Source organism: Drosophila miranda, chromosome 4, assembly GCF_003369915.1.
Source record: "Drosophila miranda strain MSH22 chromosome 4, D.miranda_PacBio2.1, whole genome shotgun sequence".
In the NCBI taxonomy this organism is placed as follows: Eukaryota; Metazoa; Arthropoda; class Insecta; order Diptera; family Drosophilidae; genus Drosophila; species Drosophila miranda.
The window spans coordinates 22,611,730-22,632,194 of NC_046677.1; the positions used below are offsets into that span (position 1 = coordinate 22,611,730).

At 41.3% G+C, this 20,465-nt stretch overlaps 3 protein-coding genes across 6 annotated transcripts in view; all 3 read left to right on the plus strand.

The window, feature by feature from the left end:
• The first annotated feature begins 286 nt into the window (after positions 1–286).
• Positions 287–3,300, plus strand: LOC108162167 (glycoprotein 3-alpha-L-fucosyltransferase A-like). Of its 2 annotated transcripts, XM_033393294.1 has the most exons (5): positions 287–436; positions 1,436–1,576; positions 1,632–2,285; positions 2,353–2,536; positions 2,598–3,300. In XM_033393294.1, exons 2-5 carry the CDS (start codon positions 1,491–1,493, stop codon positions 3,099–3,101), a joined length of 1,428 nt encoding a protein of 475 aa, XP_033249185.1. In that variant the 5' UTR covers positions 287–436; positions 1,436–1,490; the 3' UTR covers positions 3,102–3,300. The 2 variants fall into 2 exon arrangements, with proteins under 2 accessions (XP_033249185.1, XP_017152249.1); XM_017296760.2 differs by having other exon boundaries at positions 287–1,576.
• Positions 3,301–3,577: 277 nt separating this feature from the next.
• On the plus strand, positions 3,578–5,329 carry LOC108162168 (glycoprotein 3-alpha-L-fucosyltransferase A-like). The gene is made up of 4 exons (XM_017296761.2): positions 3,578–3,810; positions 3,915–4,460; positions 4,520–4,703; positions 4,766–5,329. Exons 1-4 carry the CDS (start codon positions 3,734–3,736, stop codon positions 5,309–5,311), a joined length of 1,353 nt encoding a protein of 450 aa, XP_017152250.1. The 5' UTR covers positions 3,578–3,733; the 3' UTR covers positions 5,312–5,329.
• A 9,452-nt stretch (positions 5,330–14,781) lies between these two features.
• LOC108162166 (CUGBP Elav-like family member 2) overlaps positions 14,782–20,465 on the plus strand; it is a 141,633-nt gene continuing 135,949 nt past the window's right edge. For 2 of the 3 annotated variants that reach the window (XR_004472882.1, XM_033393292.1), the window contains exon 1: positions 14,782–15,035. The gene's annotated coding sequence lies outside the window, so the exon portion shown is untranslated. The remainder of the gene's footprint in view (positions 15,036–20,465) is intronic. The other variant, XM_017296758.2, reaches the window with a different exon arrangement.

A 20,465-nucleotide genomic window follows, 5' to 3' on the forward strand; every position in this document is an offset into this window, starting at 1 on the left:
TCATTAGGAATCGAATGAGGGCTGCCCCTCCACACCACACCAGAGATACCTTGTATCTTTTGTTGTCTGCGGTTGTTGTTGGTAGTAACTGAAGCTATTAACTCGTCTTCTGTGGTCAATAAATATTGATTCCCCATTTGCTGGGGAAATAAAACACCAGGAGTTGGTATTTTGTGGTCTATATTGATCGGGAAAAATTTCCAAAACACACTTCAAGAGGCGAAGCACCTTTAAAACTTACTCGTTGTCGAAATATCAGTCAAAATGGTATTCCATTTGATTTTGTTGTTTTACTGAAATTCGACGTGTTAACATTACAAATATTTAGTGCTCAAATATTATACACAAATCCAAATTTCTAAGTAATTGTCGTTTAAAAAACAATTAAATTAAGAGTAAATTTAAAAATTCCAAAAAAAAAATCCAAAGAAGTTAAGTATGTCTCTCAGATACATCCCTTGGGTCACATTTGGCAGATTTTATATATAGTATATCAACGGTGGACATTTTCTTGCCAGCAACTGCTTCCATCGAGGAATATTGATGGTCAACACGCAATGCCTGAGAATTTCAATAACAACATGCATGTCGTGTTAATGATGGGGCAGATTTGCCTGTCCACTGTTGATATATTTTGTATGTGTCGAATACTAATATAATAATATTCTCAGTGTATTTTGGTCTGCTTGCTGTCCAAGAATTCACTTCGATTCTTCCATTGCCTTCTTTTCCGTCTGTTCACTTCCACTGTCTGTGCCATTGCTGTGCTTGATTGTTCTTGCTCGCCGCCTGTCCCATTGCTGCGTCGGCAGAGAGACCCGACTCGCTCAGAGAGGATCAAAAGCGACAAGAAGAAGAGAGCGCGCGTTGAGCACGTTCCTCTGCTATAGTGAGTGTGGGTTAGAAAGAGAAAGATCGACAGGTTAGTTGATTGTATTTGAGGGAGGGTTTGGCTATGCTCTGAGAGTAGATGAGTTATCGGTGCTTGACGAGTTGCAATGAAAACAGATCTGAATTCGAAAGGAAACCCGACATTAGTAGATTTTTGTTTAGCTTCTTAGTTAAGCAACAGCATGAGCCACAGTTTTCGGTATAGTTTAATGCTTTTTGAATTTTTTTTTAAAGAAATTAGCAATGATCTGCTAACTATGGAATACAATTATTCAAATTAAAGCGACTTTAGGAGAGAAAATTTCAAAATTGTGTTATTTTATGTTATGCTCTGTGTACGTGGTATGCCAAAGCCGTAGGACTCTCAAAAAGGATCTTGTTAAGCGTAGTTTGGGAATGGCTGGAGGCCTTGGTAGAGAGTCATCCTCCTTTTGGTTTATCTTTGTACCTGATTGAGCGATTCCCTGAGGCACATCAGATCCAAATAGATCGTTAAAATGTTGGGCCAAAGCTTCGTTTGTCTAAAAACGATTCTACCTTACAGAAAATACCTTTTTCTACAATTTTTGGTCTTTCAATTGAAATTATTATTGGTCAGCATGGCACCACGAAACTTATCGCTTAAATTGTGTACTTGTTTTACGCTGATCTGCGCTCTTCTGCTCATATACCGTTTGAATCTTGAGTGAGTAATAGATGCATTTAGCTCCTACGTAGACCCAAACGAATTGATCTCCCAGGGTATATGAGGTATGGCAGACCCTCTCAACGCGAACGTACGTGGAGATCCCACAACAACTTGAGCGGAAGGTGCAGGAATTCGTGGATCACCAGGAGCAGGAGAAGCCAAAGGAGGAAGAGAAGAAAGAAAAGGAAGAGAAAATCGACGATGAGCCATCCTCTGGCCTCCCCTGGTTCTTCAAGAAGGGCAAATACTTTCCCCCACCGTCAAGGGCCTACAGTAATCACAGCCTACAGAAGCAGAGGGATGCACCCAAGCTGCTGCCGCATCAGGACCCACATAAGGATCGCATTGTCAACCAGCTGATGTACGTGCCGCACGACTACGCGAAGATCAAAGCCAGCGGTAGGCTGAAAACCATTCTCCTCTACAACGGCCGGCGCACGTGGAATGTGAAGAACGGCCGCGATCTGTTCCTTAACGATAAGTGCCCGGTGGATACATGCGAAGTAACCGACGATATGGGCTTAGCCAATACGGCCGACATGATCCTCTATACGAACTTCTACGTCCACACGAAAAAACTCAGTTCCGCGCGTGAGATCCGTGCCAAAAACACCAAGCAAATCAAGATGCTCTACTTTCTCGAGTCTCCCGTTAACACAAAGAACACAAAGGTGCCCACCGGCATCAACTGGACGGCCACCTACAGGTGACGCTTCCATTAAACTATTCGAACATTCAACCATGGACTTATGCCATTGTTTCTTTGTTCTCAGACGCGACAGCACCATCGTGACGCCCTACTCGAAGTGGGTCTACTTCGACGCCAAGGTCCAGCAGAAGAAGCAGGACCGGAACTATGCGGCGAACAGAACCAAGAAGGTGGCCTGGTTTGTGTCCAATTGTAATACCGAAAATGGCAGACTCAAATATGCCCTGGAGCTGCAAAAGTACATCGAGGTAGATGCGCTCCCCTCCTCGCTTGCCCCCCAACTCATCTAGTTTTCCTTTACTTCAACAGGTGGACATTTATGGCGCTTGTGGCAAGCTGAAGTGCAATCCTTTCGTGCCAGAAAAATGCTTCAAGCTACTCGAAAACAATTACAAGTTCTACCTGGCCTTCGAGAACTCCAACTGCAGGGACTACATCACGGAGAAATTCCATCAGAATGCCCTGAATCGAGGGGTGCTGCCCATTGTGATGGGTGCCCGGCCCGGGGACTACAAGGAACTCGCGCCGCTTAACTCCTACATACACGTGGATGACTTTGCCTCGCCGAAAGAGTTGGCCGATTACCTGAAAGTGCTCGATGATGACGACGATCTGTACAACTCGTTTTTCCTGTGGAAGGGCACGGGGGAGTTCATCAACACGCACTTCTGGTGCCGCGTCTGTGCCATGCTGCACAACGAGGAGCAGCTCCGAGAGCCGCACTTTTACAGCGACTACAACCATTGGTGGCGTGGCCCGGGGGTTTGCTCCCCCGTCTCCTGGCGGAGCAAGACTTTATTTGAGTTTTATTAAATTAGAAGCAGGCTCAAAAGAGTGTTCAAACCTCGACAGATCACCTGCAACACTACAAGTAAAATGTAGAACTGCGCAGAGGCACCTTAGACAGGGGACTGTCAGGGGTAGGGGCCCTCCTGGGACCATCAGGTCCCTGGTCTTCGGATCCACTAGGGTTTCGGCGCTGCTTCTGGCCCCAGCGGCTGCCTTCAGCACCCGACGATCATGGTCGAACCTGTGGCTCTCCTAGAGGGCTGCCACTCGGGGCACCTGACCTCCTCCTCCTGGCCAAACCGCCTGAGGTAGCTGCTGAAGGTAGAAATCCACTTGGCTCTGCCTTCTTTCCAGCGCCATAGGGTCTGAATGCCACCTTTCAAATGAATTTTTCTAGTGCTATTAACAGCGTGTCATTTTCTACTCGTATTTCCTCAGACCACAGAATGCCATGGAATACATTTTCTTTGTTCAAGTACATTTCATTCCATTTCATTTCATTGTTAAACCACAAGTCGACGTGTTAGCATCAAAATTGCTTAGTAATTCTTTATACATTAGTGAGTGTGTTTCAAAAGGAATGTCCCCGTTTTTCTTGTTCCTGGTGAATATTTGAGAATAAACGAGTGTCCAAAGGACTAGTGTTGTAATCCACCATGCGAATATCGTACAAGAAGTGTATTTTTTTCACACTCATCTGCGCATTTCTGCTCACGTTTTGTTTGAACGCCAAGTGAGTAAAGAACTGTGGCTATTAGCCAACACACAAACCAATTGTGCCCCCCCCCCCCCCCCCCCCCCCCCCCCCCCCCCCCCCCCCCCCCCCCCCCCCCCCAGGAAAGATGAGGGAGAGGTCAAGCTGAAGAAGAAGGGCTTGAGCGAAAAGGCGAAATTCGATACTAGGCGCAGCCTGAAGCCGTCCTCGGACAAGCCCTGGTACATGAAGGATGGCGCTTTGTATCCCCAGCTGCATAAGGCCCACGGCAGTCGGCTGGAACACCACCCGTTCGTTCCCAGGACTATACCGGACAAGCTGCCCTTCAACGACCACATTGTCAGCCAGCTGATGTACGTGCCCCACAACTATGCGGAGATCAAGGCCAGCGGCAAGCTGAAAACCCTTCTCACCATTAACGGTCAGGGGAGGCGGAAGTGGACTGTGAAGAAGGGCCGCGATGTCTTCCTGAAGCACAAGTGTCCGGTGGATACATGCGAGATAACCGACGATATTTATACGGCCAGCACTGCCGACATGATCCTCTATTTGGACCTGCCCAGGGAAACGGGAATACATAGCAAAAATCCCAAGCAGGTCAGCCTGCTGTACTCCATGGCCAACTATGTGGCCGTGCCCGAGGACATCAACTGGACGGCCAGCTACAGGTGACGCTTCCCGCCGTCCATCTTTGCCGCCAATATTTCAATATTCCTTTTGTTCTCAGGCGCGACAGCACCATCGTGACGCCCTACGTGAAGTGGGTGTACTACGACCCCAACGTCCAGCAGAAGACCCAGGACCGGAACTATGCGGCGAACAAAACCAAGAAGGTGGCCTGGTTCGTGTCTAATTGCAATACCATAAATGGCAGACTCAAATATGCCCTGGAGCTGCAAAAGTACATCGAGGTAGATGCGCTCCCCTCCACGTTTGCCCCCCAAACTGATCCAATTTTCGTTTATGCCAACAGGTGGACATCTATGGGGTCTGTGGCAAGTTTAAATGCTCGCAATCGACGCCAAATAAATGCTACAAGCTGCTCGAAAACAATTACAAGTTCTACCTGGCCTTCGAGAACGCCAACTGCAAGGACTTCATCTCGGAGAAGTACGTTGTGTATGGCCTGGACCGCGGGGTGCTGCCCATTGTGATGGGTGCCCGGCCGGCAGACTACCAGGAACTCGCGCCGCGCCACTCCTACATACACGTGGAGGAGTATTCGTCGCCCAAGGAGCTGGCCGATTACCTGAATGTGCTCGACAAGGACGACGATCTGTACAACTCGTACTTCATGTGGCGGGGCACGGGGGAGTTCATCAACACGCACTTCTGGTGCCGCGTCTGTGCCATGCTGCACAACGAGGATGAGCTCCGAATGCCGCACGCGACCAGGCTCGAAAAGCGTGGCGTGGGCATGTGCACCCAAGGCTTGTGGAAGAAAATGTCTCGTCAAAGCTTTTTTCCCGATTCTCCCTACAAATCTATAAACGAGGGTCCCAAACGTAACATAATATAGACATTTCAAGCCTCTCAACTTGATTTTTCTCCTGCTGCTGGCCTGGCCTCTGGCCTTTTTATCAAAATTTGTCACGCACCGAGTATCCTTTGGGGTTGGGGGTTTTCGGGTTGAATGGATTAATAGAAGGAAAAGATTTTCATTTGGAAAATGTTTTCGACATGAGTCGCATGAATGACAACGAAAGCATTGTGACTGGTGGGTGGTTTGGGCACTGAAGTGGCATGTTGTCTGGGCTCAAGGGGCACGTGTGGCAGATAATACCTGCAAGAATTGCATTACTTTTACTTTCCTTCGTCTACTTTTGGTTTTGCCGAGGGCTTAAGTAGTTTATTTCTTGGTTTAATTTTGTTTTGTTTGGTCCACAAATGCCACGATAAGTCGCAGACATCATTTTCGGGATTTATGATAAATGTTTGGCCTTTGACAGACGCTTATTCCAGCAGTCCAGTAAGGGTGTCTCTTTGTGTTCCTTTATTGATAGTTATTGATCGATTTAGTATTTATTGGGAATTTCTACACCTTAAAGGCACTTCTGGGAGCCTTTTTTTGAGCTATACAAATTTTTAGATGGGTTTAAATAGTGGGTTTAATTCTACTGTGGCCAGACTGAGCTAAGAGATGGGTTTTTGACGCCTGTAGAGGCTTGAGGGGAGGATGAATCGTCGCGGAAGTGCTTATGAGTTTTGAAAATCTTCGAAAATCGATGTGTTTTTGAACCCGGCAAGTAGTTCCATTAGCGGCATTCCATTCTGGGGGCATCTTTTTGGTGTTTTGAACGCCGGTCCGCCCAGGTATCTTCTCCTTGCCCTTGAGTGGATCAGGCAGTTTCAGATGAGATGCTCCAGGGTTTCGTGGGCCCCAGGTTCATCATATTTCCTGTATCTCTGCCTCTGTTGCGACTCAATGGCCTATGAGTATTCCCACTAACAGTTTGCTGTCCTACCGTGCTAGGTTCTTAGTGAAATTGCTCATGGTTTTCGATTTTCTGGAGTTCGAGATACTCTCCTCCACCTTCTTTTGGTCTGTGATCAAGCCTGCTTCTCTAGATCGCTTGTGGGGTTCAAATGTTTCAAAAACGTTTCATTTTGTGTGGCCTGTGCTCACGCTATAGTCGTATTTTCTTCACAGCCGAATAAATTCAAAACCCCCAACGCTTGGCAAAGGTCAGTTCCAAAAATCCAAAGTCCCCAAGAAGACATCTATCGATTATAGCAGATCAAGTGACACCCAGCCACACAGGCATATGCTCTCCCTTCAAACTGATAAGAAGACCCCCCACCACACTCCCCCACTCCTCCCTGGCAATGCCACTTGCATTGATCTCTATTCGATTTCCCATCTGTTGCTGTTGTTGTTTTTTCGAACTTAAATGCCAACAAACTGAACAATCGATTCGAAATGGGTCTTATCAAATTTCGAAAATACCCCGAGGAAGCTCTCGCTCTTTTCTACTCTCTCTCTCTCTGTCGGCATCTCTCTATCTCGCGAGCTGTGTGTGTGTGTGTGTGTGTGTGCCCTGCCGCCTCTTAATTCGATCGCCGATCAGGGGCATTATCACCGATCAGCGAGTACTGTTTTCTGTGTGTCGGCCTCGGTCGAAAGTAATTTTCATTGATTTGATTCAATTTTTTGTGTTTGTTTTTTGTTTTCCCTTCGGCTGTGTCTGTTTTTTTTTTTTAGTTTGTCAGAGTCTGTTGTCTTGATAACGTTGCTGATCGTCTCTCTAATTCTATATACTATATATATATATAATTCTGTGTCTTTTTCGTCTGCGTTAATCGTCTTATAATTTTGGCAAAATTATTCCTTTTTTTTTCTAAGTAAATGTGCAACAAAAATTCTGAATCGAGTATCGTAATTGTCGTGGTCGTTTTCGCAAAAGTTTTTCAAAACAAATAAATCCTACGCTTATGTCATTACGTCTCGTAGCGTGTAACGTAACGTAACGTCTCAAGAAAATCGTCAAAGAAAAGAAAACAAAAAATATATATACATATATAAACCAAGTGATTGTTTCGCTTTATTTGTGGGTTCTGTGGTCTCTATTATCGATATCAAAACTTCCATTAACTCAATCTCTCTCTATCTGTGTGTGTGTCCTTTATATACATGAGTCTTATGTGAGTACATCTCGAGTGGAGTATCGTAGTTTTTAAGCCTATATTTTTACATGTATTTTGCAATTTTGTCTCAACCTCTAACCTCATTTGTGTGTCGGTATTGCTCATAAAAAACCACATGGATTGGGGTTTTTTTTTACTATATAAAAATATCTCTGTATCTCTGGGTTATCTGTTTTGCGTGTTTTCCGTTTTTTTGTGTGTCACTAAGGGTTTCGCCAAGGTCGCTCTAATGTTTTCTACTATTTGATTTGTGTATTTTTTGGGTTTTAAAATGGTAATTCAATGTTGTTGGAAAATGTTTATTTGATTAAAAGCATTTTTAATATTATTTAATGGAATAGATTTAAAGTTTTTCCTGTGGAAAGTTGCTTAAAAAGCCCACAATATTTTGAATAAATTGATTTTTATCGTGGGCATAATATTTAATACGAAAAAAAAACAAACTTACACAGTTCTTCATAGAACCATGAAGAAAGAAGAACTGAAGAAGTCTATGTAGCCTATTGGTCTACAAAATCTACCAAAGCTTCTGTTTTTCATTAGGCGAAGTTATTGGTCCACCTCGTTTGAGGTTGAAAGACGTGCAAAATTATACCAGGGCGGAACTGAAGACAGCAAATGATCTATTGGCATTTCCATAAGATATACAGAGGCTAGAAAGCCTCTTCTTTGTAGATGTTTTTCTCTCTTTCAGAGGAGGTAGAGGAGTTATAGGGAAAGATTTAAGGTATATTTCTCTCTAATGTCTTGTCAACCTCAAAACAATGTATTAGAACTTCTGGAATATAATCGTTTTTTGTTGGATTATACAATAATTCTTAAATCAGAATAGGGAAAACCCCTAACCTCTATACTCTTACATACGTCTTATAAGAAATAACCCTGTGCACTATGGAGATTAATGAATTATAGTTCTGTTCCCATACAATCTTCTTATAATCAACAATCCCAAAATTTTCGTATCCCTCTTGGGATCACCTCTATTCAACCTTTAGCCCTCCAAGAGCTGTCTCAATGTCAATAAATCTATAAATCTTTTTCACTAATATTGCGTTATAATAATCGTAATCCTAAGAGCACAAATCAATTGACAATTAGCAGAACCTTAAGCCAATTCAATTAGCCATAATTAGACGCTCCCCCAAGTAGCATCATCACTTGTTGCATGAATAATATCTGCCAATAATAATGCCGTTAACAAGTACACACACACACACACACACACACACAGAGACACGTATTGTTTGCTTTGACAAATACAAGTTGCCTCGAGGAACCCATAATAATATTATTTATGGCCCTCTCCGGAGAGGGTCACCAAAGCAAGAAAGAGGATTCCCCGTTCCGTCTGTCTCTCTAACGATGGAACTTACATACAATTTATAGATATTTCATTATTATGGAGAGAGAGAGAGAGAGAGAGAGAGGGGAGAGCTCAGGTCGCGTATAGTAAATTGCATTGGAGGATTGGTTGGAGGAGGTGGAGGGGGGGTACAAAAAGAAGCTTAAAGATTTCTTGTTTTTCTTTGCTTGTTAGCTACGTTTTAAGTTTAGGGTGTCTCCTATACCCTTCGTCCTTGCATTATGCCATCCTGTTTGTTGTTTTTTAATGTATGTAAGGATGCTCTTTCAGAGAGGGGACATAGCTCGAAGGGAAGGTAGATTTTGTAATGAAAAATGATTGAGAAATGAATGAAAGGAATCCCCTAACAGCTGATACGATAGGGCCGTATTCCTCCTGCCAAAATCTTGCCTAAAAACGTTCCAGAAAGGGTATCGCACACTTCGGGCATTGAAAAATTAATATTCCATCTTTCTTGTGTTATTTTTTTATGTCATTTTGTTGTTCTCTATGTTGTTGACTTTTGTACTGCTTGTGTGTTTGGGTTCTTACTTGCTTCTTATTGTCCTTCCTGCTCGCATGTCCTGCCTGTAAAGCATCCTGTTTACGATTTTCTCCATTGTCTTCTGCTTTTAACATATGTTTCATTTATGTTGACAGCGATTTGTTTGTTATTTGCAAAATGCGAACACAACTCTGACATGAACAAATCGAAATTGATGATGAATATGGGCATGACCCTTGACCAGTTCCCATAGCCCATTGGCGGAGAAAAACTACCAGCCATCACATTATTGAGAGCCCCCCTCCCCTCTACTGTAGTTATTGGGTGGCCCCAACAGATTGTTGGCTATAAGTTTGCCTGCATTGGAATTTAGTAAACTTCAAATCAACTTTGTACCTTCTTTTAGTTTAAGTTCTTGGCATTGTTGTGCGACCCTTAACCCTTAGGTCAACTTAACAGGTGAGTAAACTCCGAGCTCCGAGTGGCATCCCACTCCGCAAAAATGTAAATGTTATTAGAACAAAGGCAAAAGTTTTCCACTTCCCAACCTAATTGAATTTGTATTTGTATTTGTGTGTGTGTGTGTGTGTGTGTGGCAAGCATTTGAATGAGCCGCAAATAGCCAGGGAAAATATCAATGGGTCAAGATCTTTAAATAGGCGATTCTACAAATATATTTAGATTGAAGTCAAAGGAAACTTTTATAGGGTATATACTATATGGGATAGAAAGAACAATAGTAGTGCTGTTAAAACCTTTTAAACCGCCTTTGAGTTTATCTGATATTCCTACACAATAACATATGTACATATATCTACTCCCAATAAAATATACTATATTCTCCCAATATAATATACTGTATCCTCCCAATGAAAGCCTATTAAATGATATGATGATATCTTGCAGTTATTTTTAGTATTCAAGAAAATAGTTTCAGTTTAGAGGTTTAGGCAATGGATTTAGCACACCATACCTTTTTTCATGTAACCCAATAGCTTTTTCTTACAAATATCTAAAGGAATCGAATGCATCGGAGCATATTCTCTGTTATACCAAATCTATGTAGAATTTTTCAGAATTAAGTATTTTCCTATAGATATTTTCAGTACTAGTTGCCATAATGTATTCAGTTCTATATCAGTTTACTATTATTGCCGTGCAAGAATTCACGGAAGGAAGAGAGGGAAGAATCAGCGAGTAAGGTGCGTATCAAAAATATACGAGCCTTTTCAAGCTCTCAAGAGAACAAAAATTGTAAAGAGAAAAAAACCATAAAATTTGGGAATATTTATATAAGGTCTTATTCAAATTTATTAATATTATTAAATCCCGGTAGGCTGGCAAAATTATGAACAATAATCTTACGGCTTGATCTCGGCTGATTTCTGATGCAGCCGCTGCTGCGATGCTCTTTTTAAAACTTCTTTTGCTGTTCCCCTTCTTCTCTGCTGAGCTCTCTCTCTGCTGTTACTTTTCTGCTGTTAGCTCATGCCGTTACTGCTGTTGCTTATGCTGTTACTCTGCTGTTGACCTGCTGTTACCCGTGCAGTATAGTTTTTATACGCACGTTATTGGAAGATTAGCAGCAGCGGCAGTGAGGCAACAGCATGGACAGAGCAGAGAGACAGACAGCAGGAAGAAAGAGCAGAGACACCAAAAGTTAAATTATTAAATCGTCAAAAGTTGACGAAGACGTTTTGCGCCTATGCAAACACACACACACACAAAGCGACAGAGAGAGAGACGTCAGCCACAATGTGATGAGCAGACGAAGAGAGAGAAGAATAGGTGGCAGTAGGGAGACGGAAGAGTAGGAGCCACTTAAGATGCTTAGCGCCATAGCAAGCGAAAATAATGACGCTCATAAAAACTAACTAAATACAGCAGCAAAGGAGAGCAGGGTAGCATCGGGTGGCATACACTGGCAGAGTAATTGTTTCTTATACGGTAAAAGACACTTTGGTGGGGCTCTGAAGAAGCACAAAACTACAGAATGCGGAGATCTTTGGTGAGTTTTAAGGCAAAAATTTAATGGCTTGGGCAAAGTAGAGCCATGCTATAATCCTTCTATACCTTTTACCTTCTATACCTACACACGTCGGCATAAGTATTTTGACAAAGCTCTACGCAACGTTTAGCGTTGAATTTTGACGAATTGCTACGTGTTAAAGCTCTCTTATCTGATTTACCGCTAACTACATGAATGCATAAAGTATATTGCAAGTTATCTTCGTAGTTGCATTTTGCGTTTTGTTAATATGCTTCTTATTCTCATTCGTAATCTGATCTTGGCTGGACAAAAGTATTTTGTCAGAACTTCAATTAATTTGCATTGATCTGCTGTTGATAGAAAGCGAAACCATTATTACGGATTATCTCAGTTTAGAGATTGCAAATGCTGATAAAAATTGTTTTCGTTTAATAATTTGTGAAATATGAGTAACCGAAAGGAATTCAGTGAATCTCTTAAAAATGAAATAATAGTGAAGTTCAACTCTGGTATTTCAGTGCAAAATATCAGTAGATTATAGTATATTTCACGTCAGACAAACTGCTATAAAAAAACAAATTTAAAAAAACCAACACTGCAAAAAACGCTACACGTTGTGGCAGACCACGAAAGACAACTGCCAAGGTAGACACTTTTAGTTTGCGGCAATTTAAGCAGGATGTCTTAAAAACTCCTCGATCGGTTGCCAATGACTTGAAGGGAACAGGAAATTTTGATGTCAGCGAACGGACAATACGTAGACGTCTTAAGGAAACTGATTTTGGAACATATATTACTAGAGCTATACTGCAAATAACACAGCGCAATAAGTCAAAGCGCCTTGAATTTGCCAAAAAATTGATCGGCAAATAATTTTAATTTTGGAAAAAATTTTTATGGAGCGATGCAAGTGCTTTTCAGTTTCACGGCTCAAAAAAAAAAAAGTTTTCGTAAGAAACCTAAAAGAACGTCGCAAAAAAGGGGCACCTATATGTGTAAGAGCGATCCATGGAGGTGGGACCATAATGTTTTATGGATGCGTCGCCTACAATGGCTCGCGAAATTTAGTTCCTGTTAATGGTAGCATGAATAAAGACAAATATTTGGAAGTGCTAAACTATCACGCTTTCTCCTCTGGAGATCATTTTATTGGGGAGTCCTTTACCTTCCAACAGGACAACGCCCCGTGTCATAAAGCTAAAGTCGTTACCCAATTCTTGAAGGACATTGGGGTTAATACTTTGGACTAGCCGGCCCAGAGCCCAGACTTAAACATTATCGAGAATCTCTGGTCTTATATAAGAAGAAACCGGACTCCAAATTTGACAAGGAACCGTGAGAATAAAATCTGAGAGGTGAAATCACTCTGGAGAGAAATTCTGCTGGCTTATATCCACAGCTTAGTGGAGTCAGTTCCGAGACGTCTGCAAAAGGTGATAGAGGCAAAGGGAGGATATATATTTTGCTGATTCATCATAAAAAGTTAGTTCGTTCCATTCGTTTTTGTTTTTTTTTTCATTTTATAAAATGTCAAAATACTTATGCCACCGTCTGTTTAGGAATAATTAATTTTCATTTAACAATAAACCCACTTATCATACTTTGTTTACATATTGTTAATAGCTTAATATAATACCTATCTGCCTATCTACCAGAGTCATCATACCCTGAGCCAGGGTAGAATAAAGCAAACGCATAGAAATAGGCGAGAGCCGAACGCTTTGCTCGAGAGCGGGAAAATAGAAGACAGTGAACGACGGTGGGAGGGAGAGGTGTGAGCAGAAGAGAGCTTGGGAGGTGCAAGCATAAGAGAGCGTGGGAGGTGCGAGCAGAAGAGATGGAGAGCTTGGGCGGTGCGAGCAAAAGAGAGGTAGGGAGGTGTTAGCAGAAGAGCAAAAGAGAGGAGCTTGGGAGATTGCAGTGATTCGTATTAGCGCGTGGTGTAGCGTGGAGTGGGCGCTTTTAAGCTGAAACGCTCTCTGAATGACAACGATAATGATGTGCGATAAATGTTTGTTGTTATTTAGTTTGCTTTTGTTTTATTGTTTCACTCCCGCAACGATGATGATGATAATGATGATGATGTTGTTTTTGCTAATGATGTTTCCACAGCCAAGAGAACTGTCAAAGTCTTTGCTAAAGGATTAGTGCAGGAGCTGTTCTTCGTTTTTTGTGTCTTGCCTTTGCCTTGCCAGCCAGCTGCCTTCCATTTCTTCTTTCGTCTTCTGCTCTTATCGCAGTCGTAATTAAAATTGCAGTCGACAGAAAGAGTTCTGCACTCTTTCCCTCCCTCTCTCTATATTTGAGGGAGATACCGCTTCTCTGACACACCATCCACCCCCCTCTCTTAATTGCTTTGGCTGCTTTCGCTAGTTGTAATTTATTTATTGCCGAAAACCGTTCGTTTTCTTGATTTTGGTACTTCTCCGCCTCTGAATACCCTTTGTTGCAGAGGGGTATATTTATTTGATGAAATGTTTGTGAAAAGTTTCCAAAATACATAATAGTTCAGTGTAGTGAAAATTATACTAGTTTTTTTCATTAATTATATTTATCCATAATTATTATTTATTTATAACTTTTATTCATTTATTATATTGATTATTTTTTTTATTTATTTATTTATCATATCAATAATTGATTTACTATATTATTATTAATTTATTATATATTAAATTATATTATGTATTATATTAAATTCAATTGGAGTAAAAGGGGGCACTCAAATCCCATATGTATCTACTGTACTAATAGTAGTAGGTAGGGTATCCATCTTCCAACACTCTCTGAAGTATATCTCTTCTGTTTAGCGGGGGTTTTCCTTTTTATTTTAATTGATTAGGAACGTGAGTTTTTGTTTTGCCTTTAATTGGCATTTGGCCAGAAAATTTTCAGCCTCATTGAATTTCTTCTTGATTTTCCTTATCCTCTTCTCTCTCGCCCACAGCTTCAGTTTCTTCGTCTTCGTCTTTTTCTCGTTTTCCTTTTCACTACATTTTAGCAAATGACTTTCTTGGCAGAAACTTTTAAATTTGTTGTATCATCTATTTTTAATGTCAAACCGTAGGCGGCAGTGAAGGAGGAAAATCGAGATACAAAAGATAGAGAGAGAGAGAGAGATACAATCATCGAATGAGTCAAATGGAATTTCCTTGCCTTGTTTCCCCTGTGTCCCTGTCGCTGTCATTTCTATTACCAAGTTCTCACATGCAGGTGAAATTTTACATTTTTATACTGGAAAATGTATGGCATAAGGAGATCGAAAAGTTCTACAAATCAAAGGATTCCGCGGACCTTGAGAAGGCTTTCTTCTGTGGGTTGCAATCGAGTCATCAGTGGAACATTCTTTTGACCAAGCTTCCCCATGACACCTCCCCACACCTTTCCCTCCAAATCGAACACAATATTTCCGAAAACTCTAAAAAATATTCCCAATCGCAGCAGTCATTGGGATTGCCATTTTGGGGCCTGACAAATTGAGTAGTATTTATATTTTAGTCCCAAAACAGATTGTGTAGCGTAAATACATATATTTTAATCAAAATTTTTTTATTCCGTTCTAAGTGGCAAAATTTCTAGTGTGTAAAGTTTTCGGCAGTACCGCGTCACGTTCTATATGCTTTTATTTTAATACAAAAAAGTGCAATATAATCAAAAAAAAAAAAAGAAAAAAATAAAAATAAACATAAATCCAAGAAAAATGCAATAGACCCAGACATTCGAAAGAAGGTGCATCCAAAATTCAGCAGAAAGTAAAATAGGTGAGTGGCAAGAAAGTGTTTGACAAGTGGCACGGATATTGTAGTTGTCCAAGGATCGGTCGCCTTAGAAGAGATTGGCTCTTCCGATGGCCGGACAGATTATCGTAAGAGCTCTGTCCTTTGAGTGCTTTGAGTTATTGAAATTTCTGCAATTGAGTTCGGAGCGCTCGAAGCTATTTAATTGCTTGTGTTTCGCCACTCACATTTTTGCTAGAGATGGTCTACAGACACGAAAAAAAGGATGCATTGCTAGAGACTACTAGACTATTATGTTGCATCAGGCACAACAAGAGGCCAACGAGAAAGAACTGTACTTTGTTATTGGATTCTGAGGACCGACTCAGCAATGCCAAGACATTGCCGAGCAGACCAAGCGGAGTAGGGAGCAAAACAGCTCCCGCACCATGAAACATCTAACAAAAAATTTATATGGAATTCGTATCTGATCCAATATCTTGGTTTTTTTTTATAGTCTTTTGGCAATGGTCAGTCGTTTCTTAAAGCTTTACCTGGTGGAACATTATCAATCTATCATCGATCCTTGAATTCACTCCACATTTCCACATGTGTTGCCATCGTATTACCAACACACGACCACCAATTGGACCATCTCTAGCTCGAGTCAATAAAGAGAGGAGCAACAACAACAACAACAACAGCAGAGGAGCAGCAGCGGCAGCAGAGGAACGGCAAGAAATGCTGCTCGTGTCCGGATCCGGGGCCCTTTACCCGCAGGTGTTGTAATCCAGCAAACGAGTCCTGGACCTGAGCCAAAGCTGCTTTCTCTCTCAAGTGCTAACTAATTTCGTTGTTGTCCAAGGCTTCGTCCTTTCCATCCTCCCCTCGTGCTTAGCCTTATTCCCAACCTCATCCTCTCGATGCTCTCATCATCAGCATCATCCTCCTCGGCGTCCTGGTCGTCGTCATCGTCTTATTGCAGTTTCGTTTTTGGTGTCAGCAACATTTCTTCAATTGGTTTCGTTTGCCTGCCCCTGTCCCTGCCCCTGCCACTGCCCTGACATGTTGTTGTTGTTGTCTCTTTGGGTCCATCGGGTGTCCCTTATACGGTGTTTTTTGTTTGTTTTTGTTCGTCCTGCTCCTTGGTAGTGCAATCTTTTTGGCAAACTCTTGTGTGCCGCACAGTTGTTGACTCTGTTACGGGGCCAAGCCAATTCCTTTTTGGCCCCGTCGGCCAGGCCAAGTCTCATCTCTTGACTTGTTCTGCTTTTTATGCACTTTTCCCCCGTTCTAGTACAAGGCGGCTCCTATTGCACTGCAGCAGAGGGACGCTCCAACCCACCCAACGTTCCAAATATGTATGTACATATGTTCTCATATATGATCTGGCTTCTGGTTCGCATTTTTATGGTCGTGCTGTGTAGTTTTACCTTTCCTTGGCCCAAACTTGAGCCAGTTTCCTTTTGGCAAAACATGTCTCATTTGGATCGTAACATTTAGCTTAATGTTTATGATATTTGCCACGAAAAGGAGTTTCCACTAAAGTGAAATAGGAACAGGAATAGTTGATGGCTGCTGTGTGCGGAGTGTCCATACATATTTCAGGGGAAGGGAATTAGTTGAAATTTTAGAACTTTAAAGCCGGAAACCTTAATTCTGTTGAATTAAAGTACATCGCAAAGAGGCATAGACACTGGCTGCTCCGCTTATTGCATTTTTTTTGTCTTTCGCCTCGAGCGCAGTCTTATCCCTTGATCTTCATTTGATTTGCGAGCATTTCTACTCATACGCAATACACTTTCTGGCTCTCCCCGCTATTCCCTCTTCCAGCAAAAACAACCACAAGGCAAGCGCAGTTTGTTGCTGTTTTCTGTTTGCCGATCGAGTCGCGAAACGGTATGCCTCGTCATTTCAAGAGCATAGTTCCCCGTCAGATTTGCATTGCTTTGCTCTCTGCAATTCGTTTGCCTCTCGCTTTCAGCAACAGCAACAATAATGCGCCATATACTCGACTGCAACTTCGTCTTCGTCTTCAGCTGCGTTTTCAGCTTCGTCTTCAGCTTCGACTCTCCGCTTGCGCTTGATTTAATCTCCCTCGCTCACAAGCCTCGCCCTCAGCATATTCTAGCCCTCGCTTGAAGCAAAAGCAATAACCAACGGGACCCTCACTGTGCTGCGTAGTTTCTTTGTCTTTATTTTGATCTCTGCTTATGGCTATACATTTAGTTTGAACCACTACAGAATATCCTTTGTTCTAGAAAACTCCAATATATTTATTGTTGCTTTAATCCTGCGATGCAGTGTTTTTCTGCTGCATTGCCAGCACACGTGCAGTTTTTTGTGTTTTGCCTGCTGCCTATGCCCACACTGTTTCAATCATTCATTCATATAAATTGACCCGATTTATTGTCTTGTATTGGCATTCAGTTTCTGAAATTACTTCTTAAGCCTGAGGATATTTCTCAAAACATTCTTGTATTTATTTTGTGTATAGACTTTGATGATGAATGCCTAAAGTTGAATCGATTCAAAAATCTCCTTCATGCAAAGCCTAGCAAATGTAAATATTAAAAAGCTGTGAAGGGATTAATTCCTTAGAACCCAAGAATATGTGCATTTACTCCCTTGACTCTGCCTCGTCTGAATGAATAATTAATAGGCTAAGAATCCAGTTTAATTAAATGAGGTCAAGGATTATAGAAATTGCTTTGGGCTTCACTTTCAATTTTATTCCGAGAAATCCAATTAGACATTTATCCAAGCAATTTGTTGGTAAAATCACAAAAATCAGACTTGTCTGATATGAAAATGAAGTCACTGAAATGTGGATAGATCTCATGGTGAAAATATGTACGTGAAAATGGAAGCACAAATCCAAAAAAATGTTAAAATGTCAAAAGAAAACTAAAATAAATCTAGAAAAAGTGTGAGGGGGAAAGCAGACAAAAAATAAATTGTTGAATGGAGCGACAACAAAATTGAGTAAATCCCTTAGTGGCTGTGCTTCGTTGCAAGCTGCTTTCTGCCTGATTGCAGCCGTTGGAGCAGAGCGCAGAGCAATTAACGTGAAAATTCGCCAAGGAAAAATCCACTACTCTGTGGTAGGTAGTGCAGTGTGTGTGTGCTTGTGTGTTGGTGTGTGTTTGTGTGGGTCGAGGGGAGGTGCTAACAACACAAAAGCAGATGAAAATCAGACGGAAGTAGTTGTTTCAGAGACCGCAGGTTTCAATACTCTTTTTTATGGAATTTTTTACGATGATTACGTTTCGGATTTCGTGCAAATTTTAGACGCGAAGAAATATGGCATAGTAGAAATAAAAACGCACATATTTAAATTAAATATTCAGTTTTTAAATAAAAATATAGGTTTGTTAAATATAATTCACGCTGATTTAAACATAAATATATAAAAAAAAACAATAATTTAATTTAGGAAAGTGTAAAGCTAGATATGTCGTGTTTTTTAACAGCAAAGGCCACAGTTTTTTTGGTAGTGGAATTTTAAAATTATCTTCAAAAAGAGAAACAAATCTTTGAACAATTCAAGACATATTTGAGATAAATAACCACCCAAGGCAGTAAAAAATGTACTTTAAAAATGGGGTGCAAATAATGGATTTCTTTTTCCCAAACCGAATATATTTTTTTTAAAGTGAAATATATTTATATTAAATATTTGAAAATTTTTATTAATTTCTAAATACAATTTAAATTTTTTGTTATTTTTTCCTTGGTTGTACAATTTTGATAGTTTTTGTTATGAATTTTTCTTTGAGATTAGCAAATCGCTCTAAAAACTTAAGCAGCCTGTTACAAGGGTATAAAGAGCTAAAAAGAAATCTGATAGAATGAAGTGGAAGGTAGTGGAAGTGGAAGGCGAACGAAAAAGTATATCCCCAGGCAACTGAAGTGATTTTCGCACTAATTAACTGCACTTAGTTGACACATACCAATCTATTCACACCAACACGCGGAGCAAGGAGCACCGCACACATACGCCTGTCTCACTCGGTGAGAGGGAGAGGAAGAGAGGGAGAGCGAGAGCGTTGTCGTTGGCATAATCAGTGCCAGGGCAGCATTTTAATTGGTTTCCAGTGCCTGTGCTGATGCCAATATAAAGTCCCACATGTGCAATCGGAATTTTCTACAGAAATTATTAGAGAAAGTAAATGAAATGTATGTGACTGTGGGGGCGGGGTCCGTGCTGGGTGTGTGTTCGGGAGCCCTCTATGCTCTATAATTACGTGGGACTGTTGACAACTTACTGAATGGGCTGGGGGAATGGGTGCCGTGCGCCCGCCCCCTCTTGGTCCTTTTTCAATTCTCAGTTTTCTTTCCTTTGCCTGCTTCACCACGTTCCCCCATTCCCCATTGTTGTTGCACATCAAAGTGAGATTTCACTTGATTTGGTCTGGGGTTTTTGCGCTTGTACATTTTCATATGAGAATATGGTAAATTCTAAAGCTGTTAATGAGTGGTAGACGGAGTGCAGGAAATTATTTATGAAATTATGGGTTATTTTTTGAAAAATTATTTGCAGGAAATGCTTTACAAATGTGTCTATTATGTATGCCGGCACACTATTACCCCTTGATGAGAGGTGGTTCAGTGCTTGAGGATATGCTTTCAGATATTACAAATTTTAAGGGCTGGATTTTCGACTTCGAATTAAGGTGACGGTGCATTGTAGCCTCGCATGAGCTCTTGACAAAATCAGTTTTCGTTTTGAGACACTTTTCCGGTACGAGAAATGTCGAGAAATCGGCCCCAAAAGTGATAACTTACGCTGTAATACCATCTCAGGACTGTCAGTTGCTTAATTTCTGTGTGAAGCCTACAGAGACCTAAGATCATGTCTATCCCTGAATGTATTCTATGAAGTAACCTCTGATATTGCAATATTTTGAAGGTCTCATTGAAAGATTTGCGACAATTGGTAAATATTTTGGAGGAAGATATAGGATTGGAGATTCTGGGTATGGGGACAGGGTCAATCCTCTTGAATGCTTACTGCCACAAAAGTTCCTCTTCACGATAGTAGATCCCCGTCCTCCCTTTAATCCTGATTGCTATATATGTATATATTCAAATCTTGCCAAATGAGTTTTTTTTTCTTTCGTTCGCCATTTGTTTTGCTTTCCCGTAAGCTCTTCTTATGCCCATAAGGTAATCTTTAATTTATATAATATTTATTTATAACTTATTAAGCCCCCCAAAAAGAACTACATAAAAAACGACAGAGAATGACCTCCGGCCTGGAGGGTCATTGGGCAAGACATTTTATTTACTTTGTTGATTAAGCTAAAATAGCACACACCCCGAGACGTCGAGAGCGGGAGGAAGAGAGAGAGAGAGAGATCATCCAGGCGGCAAGTGGCAAAGTTACGAGGCCAGTGCCAGTGCCACTGCCACTGCCAAGGACAAAGCCAAACATGCCACCCAAAAAAAGGACGAAAAAAAAGCAAACGGAAG

Excerpts from the sequence above, each read along its gene's own strand:
- LOC108162167 (XM_017296760.2), top strand. The coding sequence starts at position 1,389 with ATGTTGGGCCAAAGCTTCGTTTGTCTAAAAACGATTCTACCTTACAGA. Across the intron at positions 1,577-1,631 it reads ATATACCGTTTGAATCTTGA|GGTATATGAGGTATGGCAGA; the intron begins GTGAGTAATAGA and ends TTGATCTCCCAG. Across the intron at positions 2,537-2,597 it reads AGCTGCAAAAGTACATCGAG|GTGGACATTTATGGCGCTTG; the intron begins GTAGATGCGCTC and ends TTACTTCAACAG.
- LOC108162168 (XM_017296761.2), top strand. The coding sequence starts at position 3,734 with ATGCGAATATCGTACAAGAAGTGTATTTTTTTCACACTCATCTGCGCA. Across the intron at positions 3,811-3,914 it reads ACGTTTTGTTTGAACGCCAA|GAAAGATGAGGGAGAGGTCA; the intron begins GTGAGTAAAGAA and ends CCCCCCCCCCAG. Across the intron at positions 4,704-4,765 it reads AGCTGCAAAAGTACATCGAG|GTGGACATCTATGGGGTCTG; the intron begins GTAGATGCGCTC and ends TTATGCCAACAG.